We start from the raw sequence: 24,726 nt of genomic DNA on the forward strand, positions 1-24,726 counted from the left end.
ATTACAACTTTGTAGTCTTTCACGGAAAAAGCAGAGATGGGGTAAAAAATATCATCACACAAGCTTTGAAGTGGAGAGCTTTCGCTTTAAAATAGCGCAAAAAACATTGCTCTACCGTGCCTAGAAGCCGAGCTATAGTTTATACATTTTACAAGGTATTGGATACTACCGTCGGTATTCGCGTTATCCAATGTGCACCACGAGGAGATTGCTCGGTCGAATTTTGCACGTCATATGTATGGAGTTGTGTGTGTCAGTGTGAAACGTGATGCGTGTGTATGTGTGTGTCTCTTTGGAGCGTGATTTATGTGAAATTGTGTGTTGAGGGCTTTTTGTTCTTCGGCGTATATAGATCAGTTAATATTGAGTGTTTGGATGTTTGAATGTGAGTGATTTATTATACGTGTGTGTGCGTGATGTGCATGCGCACGCTATAAATTTAAGATAAGGTGTTACCGCCACTTTGGTGAATTGCTTCACTCGGTCTATCACTCATATTGATGCATGCTGATGTCAAATTAAGAGATTTTCTGCTAGATCTCTTGAAGGACCCTTTCTAGTTCGGCTAATGTCGTCGGCTGCCTTGGACAATTTCTCAACTGACGACCTATCAAGTCCTCGACTTTAAAGCTTCATCCTTTAAAACGCACCAAGAAAAATTGTCCGACAATCCCTCGAAACTCAGATATGGCCTCTTAAAAATCGGCGGAATTTGCAAGTTTTAAAGCACTCCCCTCATTGTCTTGCGTAGTGTATTTTGTAGTAAAATTATCGAGAAAATTATTCTTTTTCATAAAACACACGATATTATTCGATAATTTTAATATGTATAATTTGCACCAAAATGATTGAGACTTTTTATTATTTTGCAGGTATAATCTTCACACATTTATTTGTGTATAAATTGAAAACGATTATAATAACTGCTATAGTATAAAGATATCAAACGTACTATTGTATTTGTAAAAAAAAAATAATAATATATTTTAACGTCTTTATTAACTATCACTACTAGTCCTTATGTGAGTGACGAGACACCCGGATACCTTTTATGTTTCGACAACGTAAAAAAACCAAATTTTTTAATGCTCTAGTCGCATTAGAGAGTTATTGCAACTTTGTGGGAACTCCCAAATCGATGAAATATTATTTTAGCACTATTTTTGGACAGACTGATCCAATAGGGAAGACGAAGAGATCAAAAGTTGTTTAACATCTTAATTACCCAAGTACCTGGGTATCTCATCACTCACATTAGGGTTAAAATAATTTTTTGATGGTTAATTTGTCTTTACGTTCAAGTTTTAACAAAATACAAAATATCTCTATTATTCTAACATTATATAATAATACGGATAGGTATCCTCATATTATTATCGCGTAGCTCAGAATTATGAAATTCCGCGTATTCGTGTTTCGTCGACGTTACAAATGAGTCACGGGACTTGCGCGTAAATTCCTAGAAACAGTCTACTTGATGGGGAATTTAATGCGGCAGCTAATGCAGCCGCTCGATTTATTTGAACTTTTCGAGAAGTATCTCGGGAAGAGACTTTGCGCGCGGCTCTGGCGAATAGTTTGAGGTGCTGCAGGTTTGAGGTGCCGCAGGATATATACAGCGGAATGATACCCCCCGGAGACGATTTCGTTACACCGTATCTACATCCGGCTGCGGTATAACTGGGTGATGCGCCATCGTGGCGAGGACGAATTTGCGATTCATGTTCCCGCTGGGGTAGCCGAAAATTCGAACACGCCAATTCCTTGCGAAGTCATTCAGAAGGCTTCGCAACACCTATTGGTTTGGAAATTACTCGGGATCCTGTTCCTCGCGTTCCTGCAATTTAAAGCAGGTCTAACGACCGGACGCGCTCCGAGTGCACATCACCGATTCGTATCTAACACCGGGCCGATTGCATTCCGTTTTGATAAGTAACTGACCGTATTAAAGCAAACACTCGAGATTAAGCGCAAACTATTGAATATAATGGAAGAATGCAATCTTGCGCTAGGATATTGATTAAAATAGAAATTAATAAAATCTTTCTTTACAACTTTAATTATCAATATAAGTAGTTTTAATACGTTTGTGCTAATTAACATTATAATTTGCATTACTCTAATTTTAGAGAAAGTTGTGAAATAAAGTTTTATAAACAGAAACTTTTTACTTGTACGAAGCTCCTTATAAATATCCTATTACATTACTTTATTTGCAGCACAATATAATAGTGTGCTATGTTCCATGCCACGCAAATGTCCATTGCACATCAACTTTGCTTACCTCTATATGCTTCTTGTAAAGCGATTTCATTGAAACAATCTGTTGTTTTCTGTGATTCTTTTCCCCACCCGCGCAGAGTCCGAATTAACGATTATAAATTTTCTAGGTTAACCCCCGCCCTTCCGTTTCGACATTTATGCATTCGAAAACTACGTGGAAGTTGCCCTAGCAGCCTTTTAATATTTTACCGCGGTTAGAACAATCGTTAATATTTCTAGTACACTTGGTTTAAAATCACTGACCCGGAAAGAATACCATCTTTCAACCACTCGCTCATGGTAATTTTATTAATTCCGCCATAAATGTTCCTGCGCTTTTTGTGATGTCAAATGTTCTCTGCGCACAAACGAAAATTCGTACGTGGAGATAGCATTCAATCTTGATGCGTTAACGATAGTATTACTATCTTTGACTATTTCGTTACTCGAAAAATCTAGTCGTTGACTAGAATCGACATACCTGTCAGCATACTTGTATCGTGGATTCATCGTGAAATAAAATTTCTCTGCAATCATTACACCAGCCAAAAACAATTATAGTTATAAAACTTCCTGATTATATATATAAAATAAAATTTTTCTGATAAATTACGTTTCACACAACACACAATCACGACAACCTTATTTTTCCATCAGTTTAAATAAACATTATTTATTTAAAACAAAGTTTTAATTTAAACGACTACTGCATGTAGGTAAAATTTGTTATTAAATAAGAAAATAAAAATAAAAAACTTAATATATATATATATATATATAAAATAATTTAAATTGCTAATTTTTTATATTTTAGATCGCGAGATAAAAGGGTCGAAATATCATTGAGTAAGATACGCTTTTAAGTTCGTCGCGCGCGCGTTGAAGTAAATTATGTTCTATGTTCTATGTTCTATATGTTCGTGGTAACACTATTTACGTTCCAACAATACTTTACGTTACGCTAAGTGCGTTAAATTTTGCGAGTATTATCGCTGGCAATTTCTTGGATGGAAATTCACATAATTGCAGTTATCTTCGTAAGCCGATCTAATTTTATAGTAACATATATTTCTGTTACTCAGTCTCCATAATCTAACTTTAGTTAATTTTGTGGAACATTTTTAACTTTGAAATTGCAGTACGCGCTATAGTGCACATGAAATATTTTCATCCATTGTCATCAATGTATCAGCTCGTATATAAAATCATACAATAAAATAATTTGAGACTCAAGAAGTAAAAATATACACATATTTTCAAACTTTTTAAACATATATTTTAATTCCTGTTACGTTTCTCTGAATATATTTCTCAATATCAATCTGTTGTAATAAGAAATTGAACAAAACTATGGATGTATCAAAATTAGTTTCTGTTTAACAGTGTTCTGTTTAGCTTCTGAGTACAATAATCCGCTTTAGAACGCCAATCAAAGCATTATCATTGATCCAATTGTAAATTTCGCACATAAAGAATAATCGAGGTCAAGGCGGTTTTAGTGCAAGTATCAACGGGCAGGATAGCTGAATGCACGTGTTGAGAGGAGATACCGGGCCCTCCTTTGTAGACGCAATCGAGCTAGGCGGTTGATTGAAGTGACCGCAATAGTCTGCGGCAGTGTTCAATTTGTCGGGGCAGGTTCTGAACATTCTCTTTGGTCACATAAAATCTGTACAATCGCGGCTAAACCATATCGCAGGCAGGTCCTAAAACAGTCCTCGGCATAGTTTCCTAATCAGTATCCGGGAATATCTACAGCATACTGCATAATAATGCGGTTTTGGAATTACTAATATACATCCAAATTGCGAATTAATATCCACTTAACTGAAACAAATACTGAACTTCTCGCAATAATATCTAATTTGTAATTAATTGCAGATAAATGCTTAATAATTGAAATCTGTATCGAGTTTCTATATTTTCGAAAAACATAGAGAAAGAGAGAATAAACCATAAAATCAATAATTATTTATTAATGAGCAGTGATTTGTTAACTGTATTTACTCGTACTTAAGCGTATTTATAGCTTTTTTCAGAATTATTTACGTTCCTTAAAAATTAAATGTCCGTACCAACGTCACAATAGATAAATAAAAGTTTTGGTTGTTCTGTTTCTTGCACTCAAACAATCCTATATCGGACTGTTACGTTGCGGTGAAACATTTTTCTCTCTCTTTCTCATTCTCGTTTTAACTACCCGTCAGAAGGCAGCTTGTTAAACCTCCAAGTATTTGCCCCGGACTGCTCGAAAATTCCAGTGGAGGACCCGATGCCTAGAAAAACAGAGTACGTTGGAACAGATCCAGATAATAGCGTACCGCATCAAGATTCGATAGTCATCGGGAAAAACGAAAGCGCCGTTACTTTTGGCGCAGAATAAAAATTTTTCCGAGTTGAAAACAGTTAAACTCCGTAAAGCAGAATGAAATCATTGTTTAACTTCTTGATCTGCGCGCACTTATGTTCTCTTTGTGATTTATAAAAAATTTGGGACCCAATTTTTAAATATATGTATGTACAAATTAAGAAATTGCAAGCAACTGCAATATAATTCAATCGAAATATATGCTGATGAGAAATCGATTTCAAATGTGATAAAAACATAATCGTTATATTAATTGCTGCTATAAAATATAAAAATTTTATAGTCCCGCGGCGTATAATTCCGCAATCCTACACTGCAGTTAAACTAGCGACAATGTTAGAAGATGAGATGCGGCTATGATCGTGCGCAACTATGGTCCCATTAGCCTATACAGGATCGAGCGGGCGCTTGGAGAGCGGCAGAACGGCTGACAATGAAAAGTTTCAGCGAGACGTTAAATTATGCAAGGGAATGCGGCGATGTAATGACCGCGTGAATTAACCTCGACCTTAGATGGAGCTTTGGATGGTGGTTTTTAAAAGGGGTGAGGTTAAACGATAAGATCCAATTATCGAGAAACAGTTTATCTCACGGACGAACGAAAGGATAAACCGGCGAGAAACTCAGAGCTCAATTTTTCCACGGAATGGATCGGGACTCCGAAAACGTCCGATATATGCCACGGGAGAAGAAAATCCGATTGTTAACTCCATTGATATACGACCGATTTAAAGAATCCCCGAGCTGTCGAGACGGAAATAATTATAAGATCGCTATCGATAAGCATAAGTAGTCTAGCTGTATCTCGTAACACAATTCCGAAAGAAATTATAAGTAGAGTATACTTTTATAAACATATTGTATAACATGGATATACAACTATTATTACCGTTTAATTAAGATATTTTCTGATGATGTATATATTACAAAGCAGAAAGATATTCTATCATAATATAAAACCGTTCGGTATTCCTAAAAATATAATCTATTAAAATTTCGACAATTATAAAATACTTGTTGTCTATTTTTCGCAACACTGGGGTTTGAGAATTCTTCTTCCGTTATCATTATAAAGTTATCTTTCGTGATACAATATGTTATATATTATTTCGTTGTTCCTACCGCTTTTCCATTGTGCGCTTTTCTGATACAAAGATCAATATCCATGTATTGCCGTACATTTCGAGGATATATATCAAAGTTCATCTTCGCTGATGCTACCTCCCACGAGACACGGGAATGCAGCTCCCATACAGCACGGGAGGTAAGCATTCCTCGTGTAAGACGGCGCGCGTAATCAGGATAAGAACGCGGTTTGAACATAGGAAACTCGAAAGCTTTACGTGACGAGGCTGATAATGCATGAAGCGGACAAACGAGATTGAAAATTTCGTACATGACGGTAGTAAAAATGTTAGCAATATAGTGGACATGAGCATTATATTGGTGACAGTTTCTACCTTGTATATCAAGAAGTCACGAGGCTCGTTGCATGCACTCATTCATCGCACATGTGTGATATTTGTCTTCGGGATATTTCTCTTGACATACGGTCACGATGTAAAATGAGGCTTTTCCCAAAGAAAATTGCACTATTTCTTGTTTTCTACATTTCCTGGAAGTTTTATTTTATTCTTTATTTTTCATAAATTCTCTCTCTCTCTCTCTCTCTCTCTCTCTCTCTCTCTACATACGGAACATGGAATCGCGTGTGTGTGACAGATGTAAGAAGCCGATCGCCAATCAATCACTCGAGTGCGAAAGGTGTAAGAAACTGTTCCACCCTGGCTGTGTTAAACCGTATGCTACATACAAGTATGCGGATACGTGCTGCAAAGCTCTTGCAGCCACATTAGATGCGCCTCTTACACCTGTCAGCGAACCGAATGCACACCCTTTCGACTTTGCGAGTGGAGTATCGGCGACACAGGTGCAGGCGCAGTTACAGGGGCAGACTGAAACCAACGTGCTGCTGCAGAAACTGTTTAACCAACTGAAGGATTCTGACGCCAAGCTCTCGGCTTTCATTGAGGACCAAAGGTGTATTAATAGAGAGATTAATGACAAGCTGAGTAAACTGGAACTCATTACGGATACTGTTGCCCAGAGTGTGTTACGTATTGATAAGCTAGAACAGGAGAGCTCAGCTCTTGCTCGCGAAGTCCGGGACTTGAAGGCCGCTCAGTCCGTTCCACGTGATGAGAATGAAAATAAATTGATTATCTCGGGAGTCCCTAATGAGTTGTCGATTACTCCTACAGAGTTGGTCGGCAATATACTTAAAGTGCTCGATATCCCAGATCTCTCTAGTCACATTCTAAATGTTAGATCTATGGCGCGGAAACGGCAAACAGTCATGGCTTCTGACGGTTCTTCGAGTCCTGGTAGTACGGGCTCGTTCATAGTCACCCTATCCTCTGGCGCTGTCCGCGATGTTGTAATTGCTAGTAAGAGAGTGAAGCGGTCTCTTAAGCAGAGTGAGGTATGTAGCGGGGGCTCTAATCAAAATATCTACGTGAATGAGTTGCTGTCCAGGACTGCGTATGACTTGTTGCAGCGAGTTAAAAAGATTGCTAAAGAGAGGTCTTATAAGTACGTTTGGACGAGAGGGTCTCGTATATGTGTCAGATTATCTGACGGCGCTCCGGTTATCTTTATTGACTCTGACTCAGACCTTGCTAAAATCAATTGACATGACCGTGTGCGTTGCGCGGCATCCCCTGCTGTTAATCGCGCTTTAACACAGTGCCTTCGGGTAGCTCAATTCAATGCAAACTCACTTCGTGGTCACATTGACTTAGTAAGATTACACTTTAATGATAATGTTCATCACATTATATCTGTATCCGAAACGTGGCTGAATGCTGAGGTGACTGATGATCTTGTGGCCCTTGATGGGTACTTTCTGATTCGACATGATCGTGTAGGTAGAAGGGGTGGTGGAGTTGCCTGCTATGTACACAACTCACTGAAGGTTACAGTTGTTGCTACTTCTGCAAGAGGTGACGTAAATTCCCCTGAGTATCTCATTTGTGAGATCCGTTTACCGAATTATGAATCTGTATTATTTGCATCGGTCTATAGGAGGCCTAAAGGCCTTCTCTTAAATGAATTTACAGAAGCACTTCTTAGTGTTTCGCACTTATATAAAAACATAATTATTGGCGGAGACTTCAACTGTAACCTTCTTACAAACAACTTTGAAGCTGACCACTTGCGTGAACTTATGTCGAGTATTGCAATGCATATTGTTCATTCGGGTGCTACGCATCATACGGCCTCCGCAGATTCGTGGCTTGATGTTCTAGTGGTGGATGACAGTGAAAAAATTTTGTCATTTACTAAATCTGAGTGCCCGTTTATAGCTGGTCATGATCTCATAGAGTTATCGCTCTCTCTGGCCGCGAACTTGGTCATTGACCGTACTGTTGTGAGACGTAGATATGGATCTATTGATTGTAATGTGTTCTGTGACCATCTTCGTTCTGTAATTGATGGTCTTGTGCCGGCCGTGGCCTGTGATAGGGGCGTGGGACTAGATGACCAACCGGGCGTTGGTGGGACTGACGGGCTTTGTATGGGACTGTCGGGAGCTCTACTTCAAACATTGGATGTGTTTGCCCCTAGGCGAACATTTATAATTAAAAGGCCTCCGGTGCGATGGCTGACGGATGAGCTTAAAGCTCGAATTCGTAATCGCAACCAATTATACAGGCAGGCTAGACGCTCCAATGATCTGCTTGACTATGCCACTTACAGACTTTTCCGAAACCAACTTAATTCGGACATCAAACGTGTCAAAGGTGAATTTCAACTTAATTCTCTCAAAGACATCACTGATCCTGCTAAACTTTGGAGAGAACTGGCGCGGTTTGGTCTTGTAAAGTCAACCTTAGTCTCTCCTTTACACTTTTTTACACCTAGTCAATTGAATTCATTCTACGTTTCGGTCTCTAATGCTCAACCACCTTGCTTGTTTACTGACTTTATTTCTACTGTTACTTTAGTGACTCGATCATCCCAGAGACCAGAGTTTGTGTTCTCTGCTGTAACACCTGCTACGGTCCTTAAACTTATCTCAATGGGACCGGCCCACTCTTATGCATCTGGTTCAGATGGTATACCGCTCTATATCCTACGGATTGCCTGGCCTATAATCTCGGCGCATCTCATTACTTTGTTCAACCACTCATTGGAAACTTCTTCTTTTCCATGTCAATGGAAGCGCGCATTAATCCGCCCGCATTCGAAGATTCGTATTCCCTTATCCCCTACTGATACAAGGCCTATAGCTAACTTGCCAGAGCTGTCTAAATTACTTGAAAGGATTGTGGCTTCGCAGATTACTGAATACTTGATTGAACATAACCTCATAAATCCGAGACAGTCTGCGTATCGACCATGTCACAATACACAGACAGCTCTTCTGCGGGTTTGCGATGACATCAAAGAGGCGATTGATAAGGGTCTTATTATAATTATGATCCTCTTCGATTTTAGTAAGGCGTTCGATACTGTTCCACATCTCAAGCTACTTATCAAGTTAAAGGAGATTGGCTTTTCTGATGCTGTTCTTGCGTGGATTTTTTCTTACTTGACTGGTCGCTGTCAATCTGTGGTTGATGATGCTGGGAACTTCTCGGAGTGGTTGTATACGTCATCGGGCGTTCCTCAGGGCTCTGTGCTCGGGCCACTATTATTCTCTCTGTTTATTAATGATATAGGAGGAGTATTGCTGCATGCACTTCACATGATATTTGCTGACGACATTCAAGCTTATCTCTCATGTTCTCCGGCTAATATCCGTCATGGATTGGAGTTAATCTCTAGGGATGCAAAAGCTATCTTTGCTTATGCAGAATCTAATGGTCTGAAACTTAATCCGTCCAAGTCTAAAGTGATGATTTACGGTAGCAATGCTTATGTTAGGAATATTGACCTTGGCCTTCTGCCTCCTGTCATGGTGAACCAGGTACCTATCCCTTTTGTTAGAGAGGTGAGAAACTTGGGAGTTGTTTTTACGCCTACTCTGTCCTGGAAGAGGCACATTTCGCATGTATCACAGAGGGTGCACTGTGCGTTGTACAAATTGAAATTTAACAAGAACTCTCTCTCTACCGAATTACGAATCAAATTAGTGACGACGTTGATTATGCCACATGTTGATTATTGCTGCCTTGTCTACGATGGTTTAAGCAATGAGCTGAATACGAAGTTGCAGAGATTAGTAAACTGCTGTATAAGGTATATCTTTGATCTTAAACGCGACGAACACATTACGCCCTATAGGCGACGACTGGGATGGCTCTTAGTTGAGAATAGGAGATTGTATTTTCTCGGCTGTCAGGTCTATTGTATCTTGTTCCTAAAATCTCCAATCTACCTGAGGGAGCTCTTTACTTCGCCCGACCCGTCGCTTAGAAGATCTGATCGCCTTCCTGGTTCGTCGCAGACCTTTCATATACCGCCTTGCAGAACTACAACATATTGGAACTCTTTTCGTCTTTCTGCAATACGTTTCTGGCATTCTCTCCCTGACAGCATAACATCCGCACCATCTCTTCCAACCTTCAAAAACTTACTCCGCTTGTATTTGTCAGCATCTGAATCTGGCTAATGCTTTATCTCTTTGGTTACCGGTGCAAACTTGGTGGTGCAATAGTTGCATAATTTAGTAGCTGCGTTGTGCATATATATGTAGTTATATTAGTTAAGGTTATACTATGTATCATATTAGTTTAAGGATATTATATATTATTATGCTCCATCAAGGATTTTCTACCGGTGCGAACTTAGTAATGCAATAATTACAATCTAGTAGCTGCGTGATATTAGTTAAAAGTTATGTATTATATTATGTATCATTATGTATTCTCTGTGCATCATTAATTCTGCATCAGGCCTGCGCACATGCGGTTACCTTAGCTCAAATTATATTAGGCGCCTTCTAATTTACTTAAGCTACTTCTTGCTCATGCTTTTTCTTTTTCTTTTATTGTACTTTAGTTTTAAGTATATCGGATGCATCACAGTGGTCCATTGAGTGCACCCATGATTTCTTATCTATGTACTTGTGATTTAGATCTTTCTTCTTTGATGTATTTTAGCTTTAGGTATATCGAATGCATCAATATGGTCCACTGTGGTGTATCCATGATGATTTCTTACGTATATCTATGTACCTGGGATTTCAATTTTTGCCCTTTAGCAGATGTTTGGGCATAAATAAATTTAATCAATCAATCAATCAATCTCTCGTATGTCTCTATATTTCCCACTCATGATAAATTTCTTCTTTATTGTAATTTATCTTTCTTTAGAATCTTATATAATCATATAGGTATTATGCTAATTAAAAGTCATAACCAAAAAATGTTAAAAAATTGTGAATAATGGTTCGAAAAACCTCAATGACACGAAGAACCTCAGTTATTATTACGTTATGTTATAATTTTAAATACAAAATTTAAAAGTTTTTCTATATAAATTTGTCACAAGTAATGAATTTTTCAAACTAAAAATCTTAATTTATACGTTACAACGTTGAATGTTATTGTATATTATTGTCTCTATTTCTCTTTAATCCCCGTTTATTAAAACTTTCTATATAAAAAACATGAGAAAAGTAATTATAACATGTATTAAAAAAAAACTTTTAATTGTGTCTCCAAAAACAAAATAAAATTTTTCGAATTCGCATTGGTTGGACATTTTTTTTAACTGGATCCGACTGGTTCTGACGTAATCAATTTCTCATTCAGTTTTCGGTAACGAATGGGTTACAACAATCTACGTTTTCACAAGAGTTGACGACTTTAATTGGTATACGAGGACTCATAAAAGTTTTGATTGTAATGTTAATTATTTATATACATTGCACTCTCGTGACGCGCATCTGCAGTGAACAGGTCCTCGAAAAAATATTTCAAGTTTTGTAAAAACATTTTTGTGAAAAGAAGATTTCAATGAAAATAAATTTTACAAGTTAAAAATAACATTAATACTTACAAGTTACACAATAAAATGTTATCTGACACATAAAATAAGCACTTTGTTAAAAATCTTGTTAAACAAACGCTTTTTATTTAACGCTTAACGCTTAAATTATGTTGTATAAAAGTTGATGTTTTAAAACTTGATGATTTATGTTGTGTGAAACGGCGATTTGTTTGTAATATTCTTTCTCTCTTTCTCTTTTTTATCTTTTCTTTTAATATAACATAAAATGAGCAGAGAAATTTCTCGTAATTTATGGTGCTGCTCGTCCATCTTTCAGCGTGTTCTTTAACACCGCATCGTCCGTGGAAAAAAAGCTCGTCTTCAAGAATTTATTATACTAAATTTGAAATAGTCGCAAAAATATGCGCACATAGTTTACTTTGCCAACAATGTTCAATTGATTAAATAACGTACTTTGTACGCTATTATCATGCAACTTGACATTCTGAGCAACAAAAGTCCTTTGTCTTTATAAACCTTGTTAAATATACATGCGCTTTTCTGCAACAATTTTTAATTGCGATATGAAACTGTATAATGAGTAACAAGACCGTTTCTAACGCGTTAATTCGTCTTGCGTCACACAAATTTCAAACGAAATTCAATCTTGTGTCTATTTTTGAAATAGAAAAGTCTTATACATATATTTATAATATTAACTTGCAATATCAAAAATTTGTGTTTTGAAATAAAAGTATAGACATTTATACATTATATGTAAAATTATGTCCTAGATTTTTTTCCTTGTTTTTTATTCATTATTTTATTCTGCAGTTGATGGATTTGGGTAATTAAAATCTGTTTATTAATGTAAAACCGCATTATTATATAAATATTAAATAATTATTTAGTGCGAACAATTATCTATTGCTGAGATTTGTTTTCTTTTTGTTAATGATTTACGTATAGCTTTTACTTAAAATTTCAAAACACGTTTTATATGAAAAAAGCTATTTAATATAATACTATATAATATTTAATTATTATTACAGGACGAGAAGAACCAGTTGCTCATCACGAATCTCTGGCTAAAACTGGTAAGTCTTCAAGCTTTCCGAAGTTTTCGATTCGAGGGAAATAAAACGGTTCTTTCAACGTCTTTCCAATTGATAGCTGCCACTTACACGAACGGCACGAAATTTGCCGGAGATGCCTCAGTCATTTTTTAAAGGATCTTTTCCGTTCAAGTTAATTGGGTGACTAGTCCTGATAGATTTGTAGTTGTTTCGGGGTAATCCAATTTATCCCGGTTACACATCACCCTGTTTTACTCAACCGTACCAAAATTATTCTCGCATAATAGTCGCGTCATGTAAACCGGGCACCGGAGTAAAAACATGTAAGACAAAAATATCGTTATAAACTACATGTGACGTACTCTAGTTACGTACGATTGTACTTTACCATATATTGTTTTTATTAACGTTTTTATTTTGTAGTAAAATCGTTATGACATACAATTACGCTGCTTCTTTAATCAACAGTTTTGCATATAGTTTGATATACCTCTATCACATACGAAAGTATTATTTGCAATTTAATCATTCGATCGTTAATGTATTTCAAGGATGCGTGATAGGAAAGCGTCGGAAACACATAGCCAGGTAGAGTAACGAGGTCGGATCGGATTTTTATCGGGATCCGAACTATTAATAGAGTCGCCGCAACAGGTTACTCCCCGAGCACGGGAGGCGAGGGTGCGCCCTTATTAGGACTGCGACGGTGTTTTCTTTAAGAAAGAGTGAGAAAGCGGCTTCCGATCCGTTCGCTTCCGACGCGACGCGCGAAAGCCGCTCGGCGTTGTTTATTTTTCTCAGCTTATGGGACGACTTATGCAAGTTCAATTCCGCATTGCATAGTCCAGTCAAATTAGACAAAAAAAAGGTTTTTGCTCGGAAGTGAAGCGGTATCAATGAAACCTTTTTAGGGTTGTTGGGGGGATGTAGAAGAGCTTATTTCTGAGTTGTCGGGTTAATCGGACCGATGGGTTTTTAAGGGGGGAAGGGGAATGAAAAATTTCGTTTTTTCGCAATAACTCGGCGAATTTTGACCGTACATGATTTACTAATCTTTCATTTTGTAGCTCTTTTAAAGCCCTACAATTCATTTCCTGAAGACCCTAACTTAAAATCAATATTTGTCGAGTTCTAGCCGGTGAAAATGGGAAAAAATGTATTTTATAGCGGTTTTTTGCGAGTTGTCCGATTAACCCGACAACTCAGAAATAAGCTCTTTTACAACCCCCCAACAACCCTAAAAAGGTTTTATTGATACCGCTTCACTTCCGAGCTCAAATGTCTAATTTGACTGGACTATGCAAGCTCATGCGAGCTTTGCAATGACCTAAATTCGAACATTGTCGATTCTACCGACGATCGTTTTCGGCTGATTGACGGATTGCACGCGCATCGGACACGCGAAGCCCTTCGGCGCTCCCGACAACTCCAACAACGCCCCGATGGCGAAGGTCGCGATCGTTACGCTTATTGATTGGCCCTAATCTCCCTGAGCGCGTCCTTAATCTTTCGTCACTGCGAATTAATATTCCGGATTTGCTCGACAACAAAAAACTTCCGTTAAATTTACTTTAATAATATACACGTTGCTGTCGTCGCTAACGTCTCGGTGTATCACGTTTGCGTTGTTTTTAAATTTTAATGTAACATCTTAACATATAGTTATGATCCCGTTTTCGTATTTTCTTGCAACGTTATTTCACCGCGGCATCTGACAAATCTATAGCATTTGCAATTTCGAGGCTATACTATCACGTCGAAGATATAGAAACGTCAGCTTCCTTCTCCTACTATTTAATCTTTCCTTCGTGTCTCGTGACGGTCAATGCATACGGAAGTAACACGCAGGTGCATGTGACTCAAAATGCTGATATGTTTGTAAATATAAATCACGTGGGTAGAGAGATATTCAAAGAAACATTCGACATCCGAGTATCGATATAATGTTGTATATTTCCCGGTAGCGTCGCTATCAGATGCACTTGTGTCGAATCCCAAGAAGAGAGCCCAAATTAAATCTATCTTCTAGGAAGAACGGCATACACTTTACTTTTCCATGATCAAAATGCACAGATTGCATCTGTAACATCGAGAGGTAGCTGGAACGCGTTTTATCTAGATCGGAAATAATAGAGGTCTAATGAGAAAACGTTCGTACTTTTAGAGAAATATAATAATAATAACAACTTTTCCCTTTCTGGGATAAGGGACAGACGCAAAGAATTCGAAATTTAAAACTCGCAGCGTTAATTCGTTAATAATTTACACGATGTTATGCTCTAACACAGCTCGCATGAATGTTGCAAACACATTCGACACTCGCAATTACGGTCGCTAGAAATTATTAACTTCATCTGCGCGATTATTTTATTAAATCATGCGCGGCAAGCAATATTCCACTTCTAGACCAAAAAATTATAGTGTCACGTAGCGAGCGGTTTTTTTTACCTTTTTTCACTCGCATATAAATTGGAAAAATATAAAGACCGCGATTAAAAGGTTCTATTTATACATCAGAAGTGATTATCTCCATAATACATTCGCGCTTGCTCGTAAAGCAATTTCGATCCGCGTTTTCAGCCCGATGGGCCGATGTTTTACCGATGTTTGAATTGCAAACTGGATGATGAATCAATTTCATTCATTGATTTTCGCGGCAATAAAACGTCGCAAATATAAAATTTGCTATAATATCGTATAATATCAATAGTGTAAAATTTAATTTATCTTTACATATGATTATTATTGTAAATTAGCGCCATCATCACATATTATTAATAATCACGTATATTATTAATAATTTTATCGTACATTATTGATCATGATTGCCAGTAAATAATCCGAATATTATAAAACTGGTATATAATATATTTCTGCGGCTATATTATCCGCGTTTCATCTGCCTCGTACCGAACAATATATATCTTCCCATCAAGTGCACATCACTTTGTCATTCTGTCTTACTGAGCGACAGGATGACCGATGGTATAAAATTTATGTAAAAACGGGTCTCGACGAAACGCGGCGCGACGAGACGACGCTACAAGTTTCGTTACTTCGGTCCTGTCGTCTCTTCTGCGCGGCGGGAAGGAAATGCATTTACATAATTTTCGCCATGGCTGATAGAATGGGAAATGCAACTAGCACAACGATACCGCAAGCCATTGGCAGAAGCACGCGCAAAATATACGTATGCGAACGCAACACACACGTACCGGATGTATCGTAATCTACACCTTCGCGCGCGCAGCTATTTCTCCCGAGGCGTCTGGCAATTTCTTCCAATGGATGGGTGATAGTTGCGCGCTAGACCAGCGAAACGGCTGTCCAGGGAGCCTGTGGACTATCGTGGATAATGGAGATACCGTGTTCGGTATCTTCATTTAGATATCTTCGGACGATATATAGTGTATTAGGGAAGGAGGGCGCACCCGCGCGCGCTGCGCAACGATAACCGTTGAACCACTACGTGGAATCTTCCGGTAGATCCTAAAGAGACCCCTTTCAATTCTTTATGCACACTGAATCGTTTCGAAGTCAAGTTTCGACGATTGGTTACGATGTTAACGGGTCGTCCTGATATGTTTCTTTGATTTATCTTTGCATTTTTTAACGCCTGTCTGATACTTATATTTATATAAGCAATCCTTTACCACGTGTGTTGAACAAGCTTCGCAAGTTCCATTATTGCTGTGGAAACGATAAATCACGCGGGTTGCAAATAACGTATATGGGCGCATATAGGGTTTCCGGGCGGCGCGGTGGTGCGCTTTACTACGTGCTAAGAGTGGAAACCAGTGCAACTCGGGTGACATAAAATATAAAACTTCGTGCCAAAGACGATGTATTATGTGTAAGTGCATCAGTATACGAATCACATCTGAAGCGTGACTAATGCGACTTCTTGCGAATGTTAGTGTGCGTGTCAAAAAAGAAACGATCGTATTTAACTCTTAATTCCTTCAGAAAGCAAGCTTCGCACTCAAATTAGTCCAAAACAAGTAAATTTGAATTCATGTCTAGATTCTTTGAATATCTTTAACACGCTATTGACAATACATCCGAAAGATTTATTTTCTCTTAATTCCAAAAGATTTAATTGTTGCTTTTAATCCGTCCAAACGTCTTGTACATCTTGTAAGACAAACCTTTTGTCATCGATGGAACAGTATTAGCGACAAATTCTTCTAGCGTCTATTCAAGACAGACGAACTTCCACTTGGAGAAAATCCACGGTCGTGGCGAAGAAATTCTCTACCCCGATGTAACTATTTGGTCGACTCTAGGAAAGAGAGCTCTCGAGCAAGGAGAATACTAGCGAGTCTCTCTCGGTGAGCTTTAATGATGGGTCAACCGGTATTATGAGCGAAGTCAGAATCTCTCCTTCCATTCGTAGCGGGAGCTATTTCTTTTTCTCTTTTCCGCTTAGTGTACTGTGTACTGCATCTTTTCACCCTCCATCTTCCGCGTCCGACGCGTCTCACGGTGCCACCACTTCGTACATGCACTTAGACGAGTTCATTCACTCGGCACAACCTACTTAGAACTCCGCGGATGCGGAAAGAATGATTTACACACATGCGAATCGCGGAGATACAAGAGTTTGGACGCTTCTGATTGTGAGTCGAGTTTTATTTTCGAATAATTAATCGGGGAAAAAAAAATACTGTACTCTTTGTTCTATTCTCTTTGTTTCAAACGAAAGTATATATATTTCATCAAAATAATGGTATGTCTGGCTTAGCTTTGTAAGCGGACTTGATATCTCTATATTTGCTTTTTGTACCAAATATTTGAAATTGAAAAATTGGAACTCGAAAAAAATTCTTCGCATGTACACCTTTGTATATTTTTTCTATAATAGTAAAACAGAACAATTTTTGAACGTAAATAAATTAAAACAGTAAAAGCAATTTCGTCTAAAACTTCCTGACGCTGCAGAAAGTCGCAAAAAAAAGTAGATCGGAGGCGACAGCCTGTATTTCGCGTACTTTGCGACTGAGCTTTTTAGGTCCAAAACTTTTAATGACAAATTTCAAATAAAGATTAAAGAGATACAAAAAAAAAACATTCACGAGCTTTTGATTAAAGTTTGATTTGGTCATTAACGAGTGCTCCACACCTCCAAATCCAGATCCGTAATACTATATACAGCTGTGCTATTTGTCGAAAGAAAAGTTTCTATAGTATCTTAATTAAACGCGCTAAATTACATTATTTTTTTTTGCGTGCATTAATTACGAGGAGCCTCGATTTGAAGTAGCGCTATTTATCCATTAGATATAATTACTTAATTAAGCGTATACAGTAAGAGACGAAGCGATCACCCGATATATCAATTTTACGCCGATTTAATTTTCAACGCCTGCGCGATACCTTATCTTTCCTTTTTAGCGGGGACAAGAACTCGTTTATGAAAGATCTCGCAATATGCGATATCGTTACGAAAAGGCTGTATCAGCTTGAGAGGAGAACAACGCGGCATAAAAGAGCGCGCGCCGGTACTCAGTATGCGGGCCGCTCTCAATACCTTTCGCATACTGATTAGGGATAGATTTCCCTTGCCATGTAAATGCAGCTGTCGAACCTACACTCGCGAGAAGTTACGATACCCCTGGGACGCGTTGTTTACGAATTGCCGAGGGTCTCCTGATGTTAAGGTTTTCGGGGGTGCATATCTAAAAAAAAATGCCAATACCATCTGGATCGTTTCAATTGGCATTTTATGAATTGAACAGCTGTCACGTATCGACTTATTTTTAATCCCGCCACGGCCTTAATCAATACCATGCCATATCTCCGCAAAATTAATTGCAGCGCTCACGGCATCGGGGATCGGGGCACCGTTTTAATTACACTTTTTTTCCGCGTTTCTTCATATCGGTAGGGGAAAAAAATGATTTGGTATTAAAAGGTACGCGTCTATTATTGAATTATTAATTAGGTCGCTGTAAAATTCATCGCAAATTCAAGCGCTTCTATTCGCCTTTAGAGTTTGAAAATGAAAGAAGCATTATAAAAAATATATAGTAATATTTATTAGAAATATTATTTACCAAAACTATTAATATTTACGAAGACTGAATATTTAAAATTCCAAGTCAATCGCATATGCAAATTTTTCAAGAGATGTATAAATATCTCCTAAATACGAAAATCTAAACTCGGCTTCACATACATTCTTCTCGTTTTGTACCGCGGATGGTAAGTGTAACAGAATCTCCGCCTAAGGGGATTAAGACTGAATGAAGATCAAAGATATAGATTCGGAAAGTTTAATGGTTAGATGTCTTTTAAATGAAAGATTAAAGCTCCGTTATCAATTTTGTACCCCCGAGGTGCTTTGAAATTCTGATATTCAATTTGATTTGCTAAATCTCGCTTTAGAAAATCTAATTTGCAATTGAATCCTATTTATAATTTTATGTGCTGTATAATGCAGAAAACATTTAAAGGATCAAAAGATATACTGGTACATAGAACACATATCAAGAAATTGCAAATAAAATATCATGAAATTGTAAATAAAATTTTTATAAAAATATGTAAGTAATCACAAATTATAGATCACTTAAAGTAGAGCTAACGACAAATGTGAAATTTCTCCTACTCCTATTTCAACAAAGATGTCGCAATATTTCCTGTTAATATATTTATTTTTAATTATTCTTATTATCATATTATGTTTAGCTATAGAGAAATGATTAATTAAAATTAGTGAAAATTAGTTTAATTATTAATTAAAATTATTCATCAATAATACTCCCATACATTGTTCATATTTTTACATAGTACACGATTCATTCGATAATATTCATAACTTAGTTTAGTTTACTTTAAGTATTTCAAAATTTTAATATTCATCGAAGTAATTTAACAATTAAACTTGCTGAATTATCCAATATATTTTTAACCAGTTATTCACTGGTGCATTTAATTATGTGTATAATTACAATTGTAATTCCCCGTATTTTTCCTCAAAAAACATTTATTCTTCACGTTTTAACATCTGATTTTTCTGAAATATAAAAGTAAAGGTCGAATTACGGAATAAATGTCGTTTTTTTCGTTATTCATTTGTAATTTAACTATTCGATGCGTCGATGAGATCACGATCTCTTATAGCGGAGACATTTCCGCGCTTGAACAATATTAGATGCACATACGTTTCCTCAAATTCTTGTATAAATCCACTGTAGCTGGAAACGACGCTCCTCCCCGTCTATTTCTTCGACACGAGCTTTGAGCACACCAGAGCGACCAACGAGCGGAATATTTGCCGAAGTCGAAGAGTATGCCGGACTGTATGTTCTGGCTATCCTCTATATCCCACGCGAACAATTTCAATTATCTTTTGTGTGGAATTCGCGAATAACAATCTGGGAAGGTCCAAGGAAAAACGATCCGAGCAGAAACTCTTTGAAAAGAACTAAAAATTATTTAATCGAAACGTTGAAGACGAACTACGAGTAATAATCTTTCTCTTTTTACCGACCGCACTATATCAAATTAAAATACTTTTTCGACGTTAATATTAACTCACGTATTCTTAGAGATGAAAGAAACCGCTTTTATATTACTAATTTAAAGAAAAAGTTACGACTTAGTATTTATTAACACACTGCAAGAAGGATGAAAAGAGCAATGTTTATTTTTTAATATATTATACATGTACAGCTGTGTGTGTGTGTGTGTGCTTCGATATGCTTGTTAAAAAACGGTTTGATACAAGTTTGCTATTGATTGCATTCAATTGGGCCGATTTATGAATTTAGTGCGTATATTTGCTTTTTATATGCGAGATGTGAGCTGGAATGAGCATTTTTAACAGTATCCATGATTTAAATCAAAATATTCATGATTTAAATATTATTCAAAATATGCAAAAAGAAGAATCCTCTCTCTCCTCCTCTCCTCTCCTCTCCTCTCCTCTCCTCACTCTCTCTCTCTCTCTCTCTCTCTCTCTCTCTCTCTGACTGATATTTTATACCTCTTTAATAAAAATTTAAACCTAGCGCACATATATATAATCCTTTTGATAGAGAACGTTTCGCATTGTGAAAATTTTAGAACTATATCTATATTATACAATGTAAAAATTGTTTTAAAAATGCAATAAATTTGTTTGTAAGCTCCTAATATAATTTTTTGAGAATATCCTCTTAATCTTATATTCTCCTGTGCAGTCGAGGGCAAATTAGCCAATTTTTCAAGAGTTGGTTGCTTCTTCGAAGGGTTTTCGTTAAAAGCTCGCAATGCAACGGCATATTTTATGCGAGATATGAATTATTTAGATTCCACGTAGTCGTGGCTGAATAAATTAGGTCCATAACGATGTCGTTCGTAAATATTTTCTTAGTGCATTTAAGAGTGACTTACTTACGCAAAATTTGTTCATTATGAATCTTCTAAATCAAACATCTTTTTACCAACTTTGCAGCATACAATAAAAAATGTCAATTTTATAAAATATTGATATTTTTGTAGATACAAATGAAAAAAATTGATATTTTTAGAATTGGATTCTTGTTCAAGCGCATTTTATCTTTTAATAAAACTAATATTCTAAAGAATCTGCAGTTATATATATAGTACCTAATTTTGTTCAACCGGATAATTAAAAATTACGATAGATTATGTTTTTGTCAATTATTTACTCTTCATTATTTAATTTCTTTATTTCGTTATATAAGATGAATTTCTGAGTAAAATAAAAAACGTTCTATTCTACATGCATAAATATCTAAAATGGTTAATTAAAAGATGCCGAAATAAATGAAGTTTATTCTCGTTTCTGAAAGCTTTTTCTTACGCTACGTAACGAACTGAGGATTAAAGAAAAAGATATCAAACAAAATACGAGTTAAGGAAGGTAATTAATTCTGAAAGCACGTTGCTGCAAAAGCTATAAGATCTGAATGCGAGCCTCGCAATGGAAAGTCGTGTTTTTAGCCAAGTCGCTGAATTCTCCTCAATAAAGTTACAAACATTTTTATCATTTGCTGAGCTCGTTCATTATTTCTTATAAAATTAACAAATTATAATAAAATTTCAAATAACTTGTTCATACGGCTTTAAAAAAATTCGCGATTCGAGTTTGTAAAGTCAATGTAATTGCATTGAAACTGTTAAAGAATAATATCTTCTATGCAAAGAGAAAATAATAGAATTAATAATAGTCCTATAATAGTAGTCTCTAAGTCCTAAACATACGCATATATCAGTCCCTTTATACAATACATAAACCCTATCCAAGATATTCTGTTAAAATAGACGTTTAAATATATACTAGCAATCAAAATAATCACTTTAATGTTAATGCAAACACGAATCTAAAGTTTACACACATCAGAACACACGTATCTGAAATTTACACGTGCATCGCAGGCGGATCCTGGGACAGAAATTGATTACAGTGTTATCGCCGTGGTTACAGTTATACATGTAACCGGGGTTACTATCACGGATCCACCTCGCGTGTCCGCTGGAGCAAGAAGGGGCTCCTTACACCAGGGTGCCGTTTTCCGATAAATTCAAGTCGCTTGAGTAATCGAGGGTGCATTAACTGGTTCTCGTCGAAAATTGAGTTACACCGCTAGCTGCTGGTTACCTCTCCTGATCAAAGGGCACGTATATATTATAAAAATTGTAGGTGTAAAATCTCGCTGGCTTTAATGTAAACTCACATTGTCACGCTGTACAACGAACACACCCGTGGTTCGTCGGAGATCTACGATTATCCTCGCGCAAAATCGGTGAAATCGTATACGTATCTGTTTCAAAGCGTGGCGGGGTAAATAAGGAACGGACTTTTTCACGGCACGAACAGAGGAAAGGACGAGGAAGCTGGCATTTAACTTTCGTCGAAGAATTATAAGGATGAAGAATTCAGGTGGTTCTCTCTCTCGGACTGTCTGATTCCCAAGGCCGCGGGCCAAATAGGACAGGAGCCATTCGATTCGAGCAAATTCCGCAGCCATTCGTCAAGGTCTAGCACTGACGGGCTGTAAACTCGGGGCGCGAAGCGTTCGATCTTCACGTGCCAAGCTCGATTTCACTTTTGGCGTGCTTTATATTGGCCCCGAGTTACTCAGCACTTTTATGAGTCTCCCTTTACTTCTTTCTCGTTTGCATCTTTCGCGCTCGTTCGCGCTGTATCTGTCAGTCTGTGTGTGCACGTTCGTGTGCGTACAGGGTGTAACCTTCTCTCTTTCTCTCTTTTTTCATTTACAGAGTGAATTTTTCATCTTGATTGCTTTGAATAACCGCTTCGTTGTTTGCGCGCGATCGAAGGTTTTTTGCAAGCGTATACGCGATGCGAGCGGCGATGTAAAAAGAATCTAATAAAGTTTCTCCTTTGCTCGTGCTCTGACGGCATGAGTTGCGCGGGACACGTAGATACTTTGACGGGGGTTTTGTAGTATTATAGCTATATGCGGGATTGATGAATGATGTAACTTTGATTCGAGATTAATTTGAAATTGTTAGAGTTAAATTTACATAATGTAATTACGTGAGTCACTTCGATGTCTCATAAATAAACGACGTTATAATTTATGTTAATAATATAAAGCAATGTCAGCAATTATTTTTATTATTTTCTGTCATAAAGAATTGTGCGTCAAACAATCACGTACAAATTTAACAATTCATTAGCAAATAATAAAAATAATCTTGTAAATCAATCGCTTTTCTTTAAGTCTCTTTCTGAGAATTCATAAATAAATATACGCCTATTTTTCATTCAATAGATATAAAACAGCAGATCTCTGCAAAAATATGTATATATCAGCAATCATCACCTGTTACTACACGGATCAAGTTATTAAGCTCGTTTTTATACGAATGAATCGTGCCTTTACATTCAGAAGTATGAAAAGATCGAATGAGACGGATATCGTGGAATGCCATTGTAAGACGGACCTTGGACGAAAATCTTGGGGATAATGTGAAACTTTGGCCGACCCAGTTCCATTCGTGCTGATCGCGATTAATGGGCACGCCCTGTACGCCCCGTGCATCTGTACACGTTATGCGCAAGGCAGTACCATGATGGTAGCGCAGCCTTCTCGAGTGCTGCACGTTACGTTCGTAAATATATACTTTTCTGTTTATCGGTCTAATTGAACCGCAGAGAATGGGAACGAGCGTGAAAGGGGGTAGGAAAAGAGAAAGGAAGAAAGTTGCGAGCGCACATGATTCTCAATAGCAAATACGATAGTTCGCTAACGTTGCGAATCTCGAGGGTGAAACACAATGACGAAAAAGATTAACTTTAAAAAAGAGATCAGTCCGCACACAGGAGGGAAGAAACACGCATATGCGTAAGAGTTAATCTTCGCGATACGAAAATTGCAGAATCGTAATTTACATTATTGTCCTTTCCTTTTTTCTGTTTTTAGTTTTTGCAATTGCCTTTGTCTCGCTATTTTGTCTCTTCATCACGCAGTTTTGTTCTCCGTTTTTTATTCCGCGTTCTTCATGCTTTTAATAACAATGAAGTGACTTTCTCACACTGTACGGGAGTTTAATTAGTAACAATAAAAGGTAGACGCCGCGTTTCGTGTATTAAAATTAAAATAGAGCCTCGATGCCTCTTAATTATCTGTGACTCTTTAACTCGCCCAAATTACAAGAATGGCCAACGCTACGCTACAATAACGACGCCAACAATTAAAATGGCCAAGTCTCAAAAAGAAATAAACCGTTGTGATTGGACCATTTTTAAATGTAAATAATGGTTGGCTAACAATTTCTTCGCATAATTAATTAGCGACGTTTAATGAAACTTCGTGGCGCTTGTAGCGCTTTATTAATGCTGTTAAAATACTAACGTAATTATACATTATTTATTGCAACCTTGATGATCGCGTGATAAACGAGTGGCATTAACGTCAGTATGTTATAATGCCATTGAAAACGGTCTGTACATACAAGTTAAGATAATAAAAGATAAAGATGCTTCATGTAATGCTTTTTGTTTTATAATATTATGTTATTTACTTATCCCTGTGTATATAATTTCGATATAATTTTTATCGCGGCGGTTGCTCACTTTACCATTCTATTTGCATCTCATTG

At 37.1% G+C, this 24,726-nt stretch overlaps 1 protein-coding gene and 1 long non-coding RNA gene across 5 annotated transcripts in view; one reads left to right on the forward strand and one right to left on the reverse strand.

The window, feature by feature from the left end:
• Nachra7 (nicotinic acetylcholine receptor alpha7 subunit) overlaps nucleotides 1-24,726 on the forward strand; it is a 194,668-nt gene that overhangs the window by 111,098 nt on the left and 58,844 nt on the right. For all 3 annotated transcript variants that reach the window (XR_013256897.1, XM_077405908.1, XM_077405909.1), the window contains one exon: nucleotides 12,622-12,666. Coding sequence is in view for 1 of the 3 variants with exons in the window: in XM_077405908.1 (XP_077262034.1) it covers nucleotides 12,622-12,666 (45 nt within the window). In the remaining 2 variants the exon portion in view is untranslated. The remainder of the gene's footprint in view (nucleotides 1-12,621; nucleotides 12,667-24,726) is intronic.
• LOC143897324 (uncharacterized) overlaps nucleotides 1-24,726 on the reverse strand; it is a 164,980-nt gene that overhangs the window by 109,613 nt on the left and 30,641 nt on the right. The window lies entirely within an intron of this gene.

This window comes from Temnothorax americanus, unplaced genomic scaffold, assembly GCF_048541705.1.
Source record: "Temnothorax americanus isolate GAGA-0224 unplaced genomic scaffold, ASM4854170v1 Scaffold20, whole genome shotgun sequence".
Lineage (NCBI taxonomy): Eukaryota > Metazoa > Arthropoda > Insecta > Hymenoptera > Formicidae > Temnothorax > Temnothorax americanus.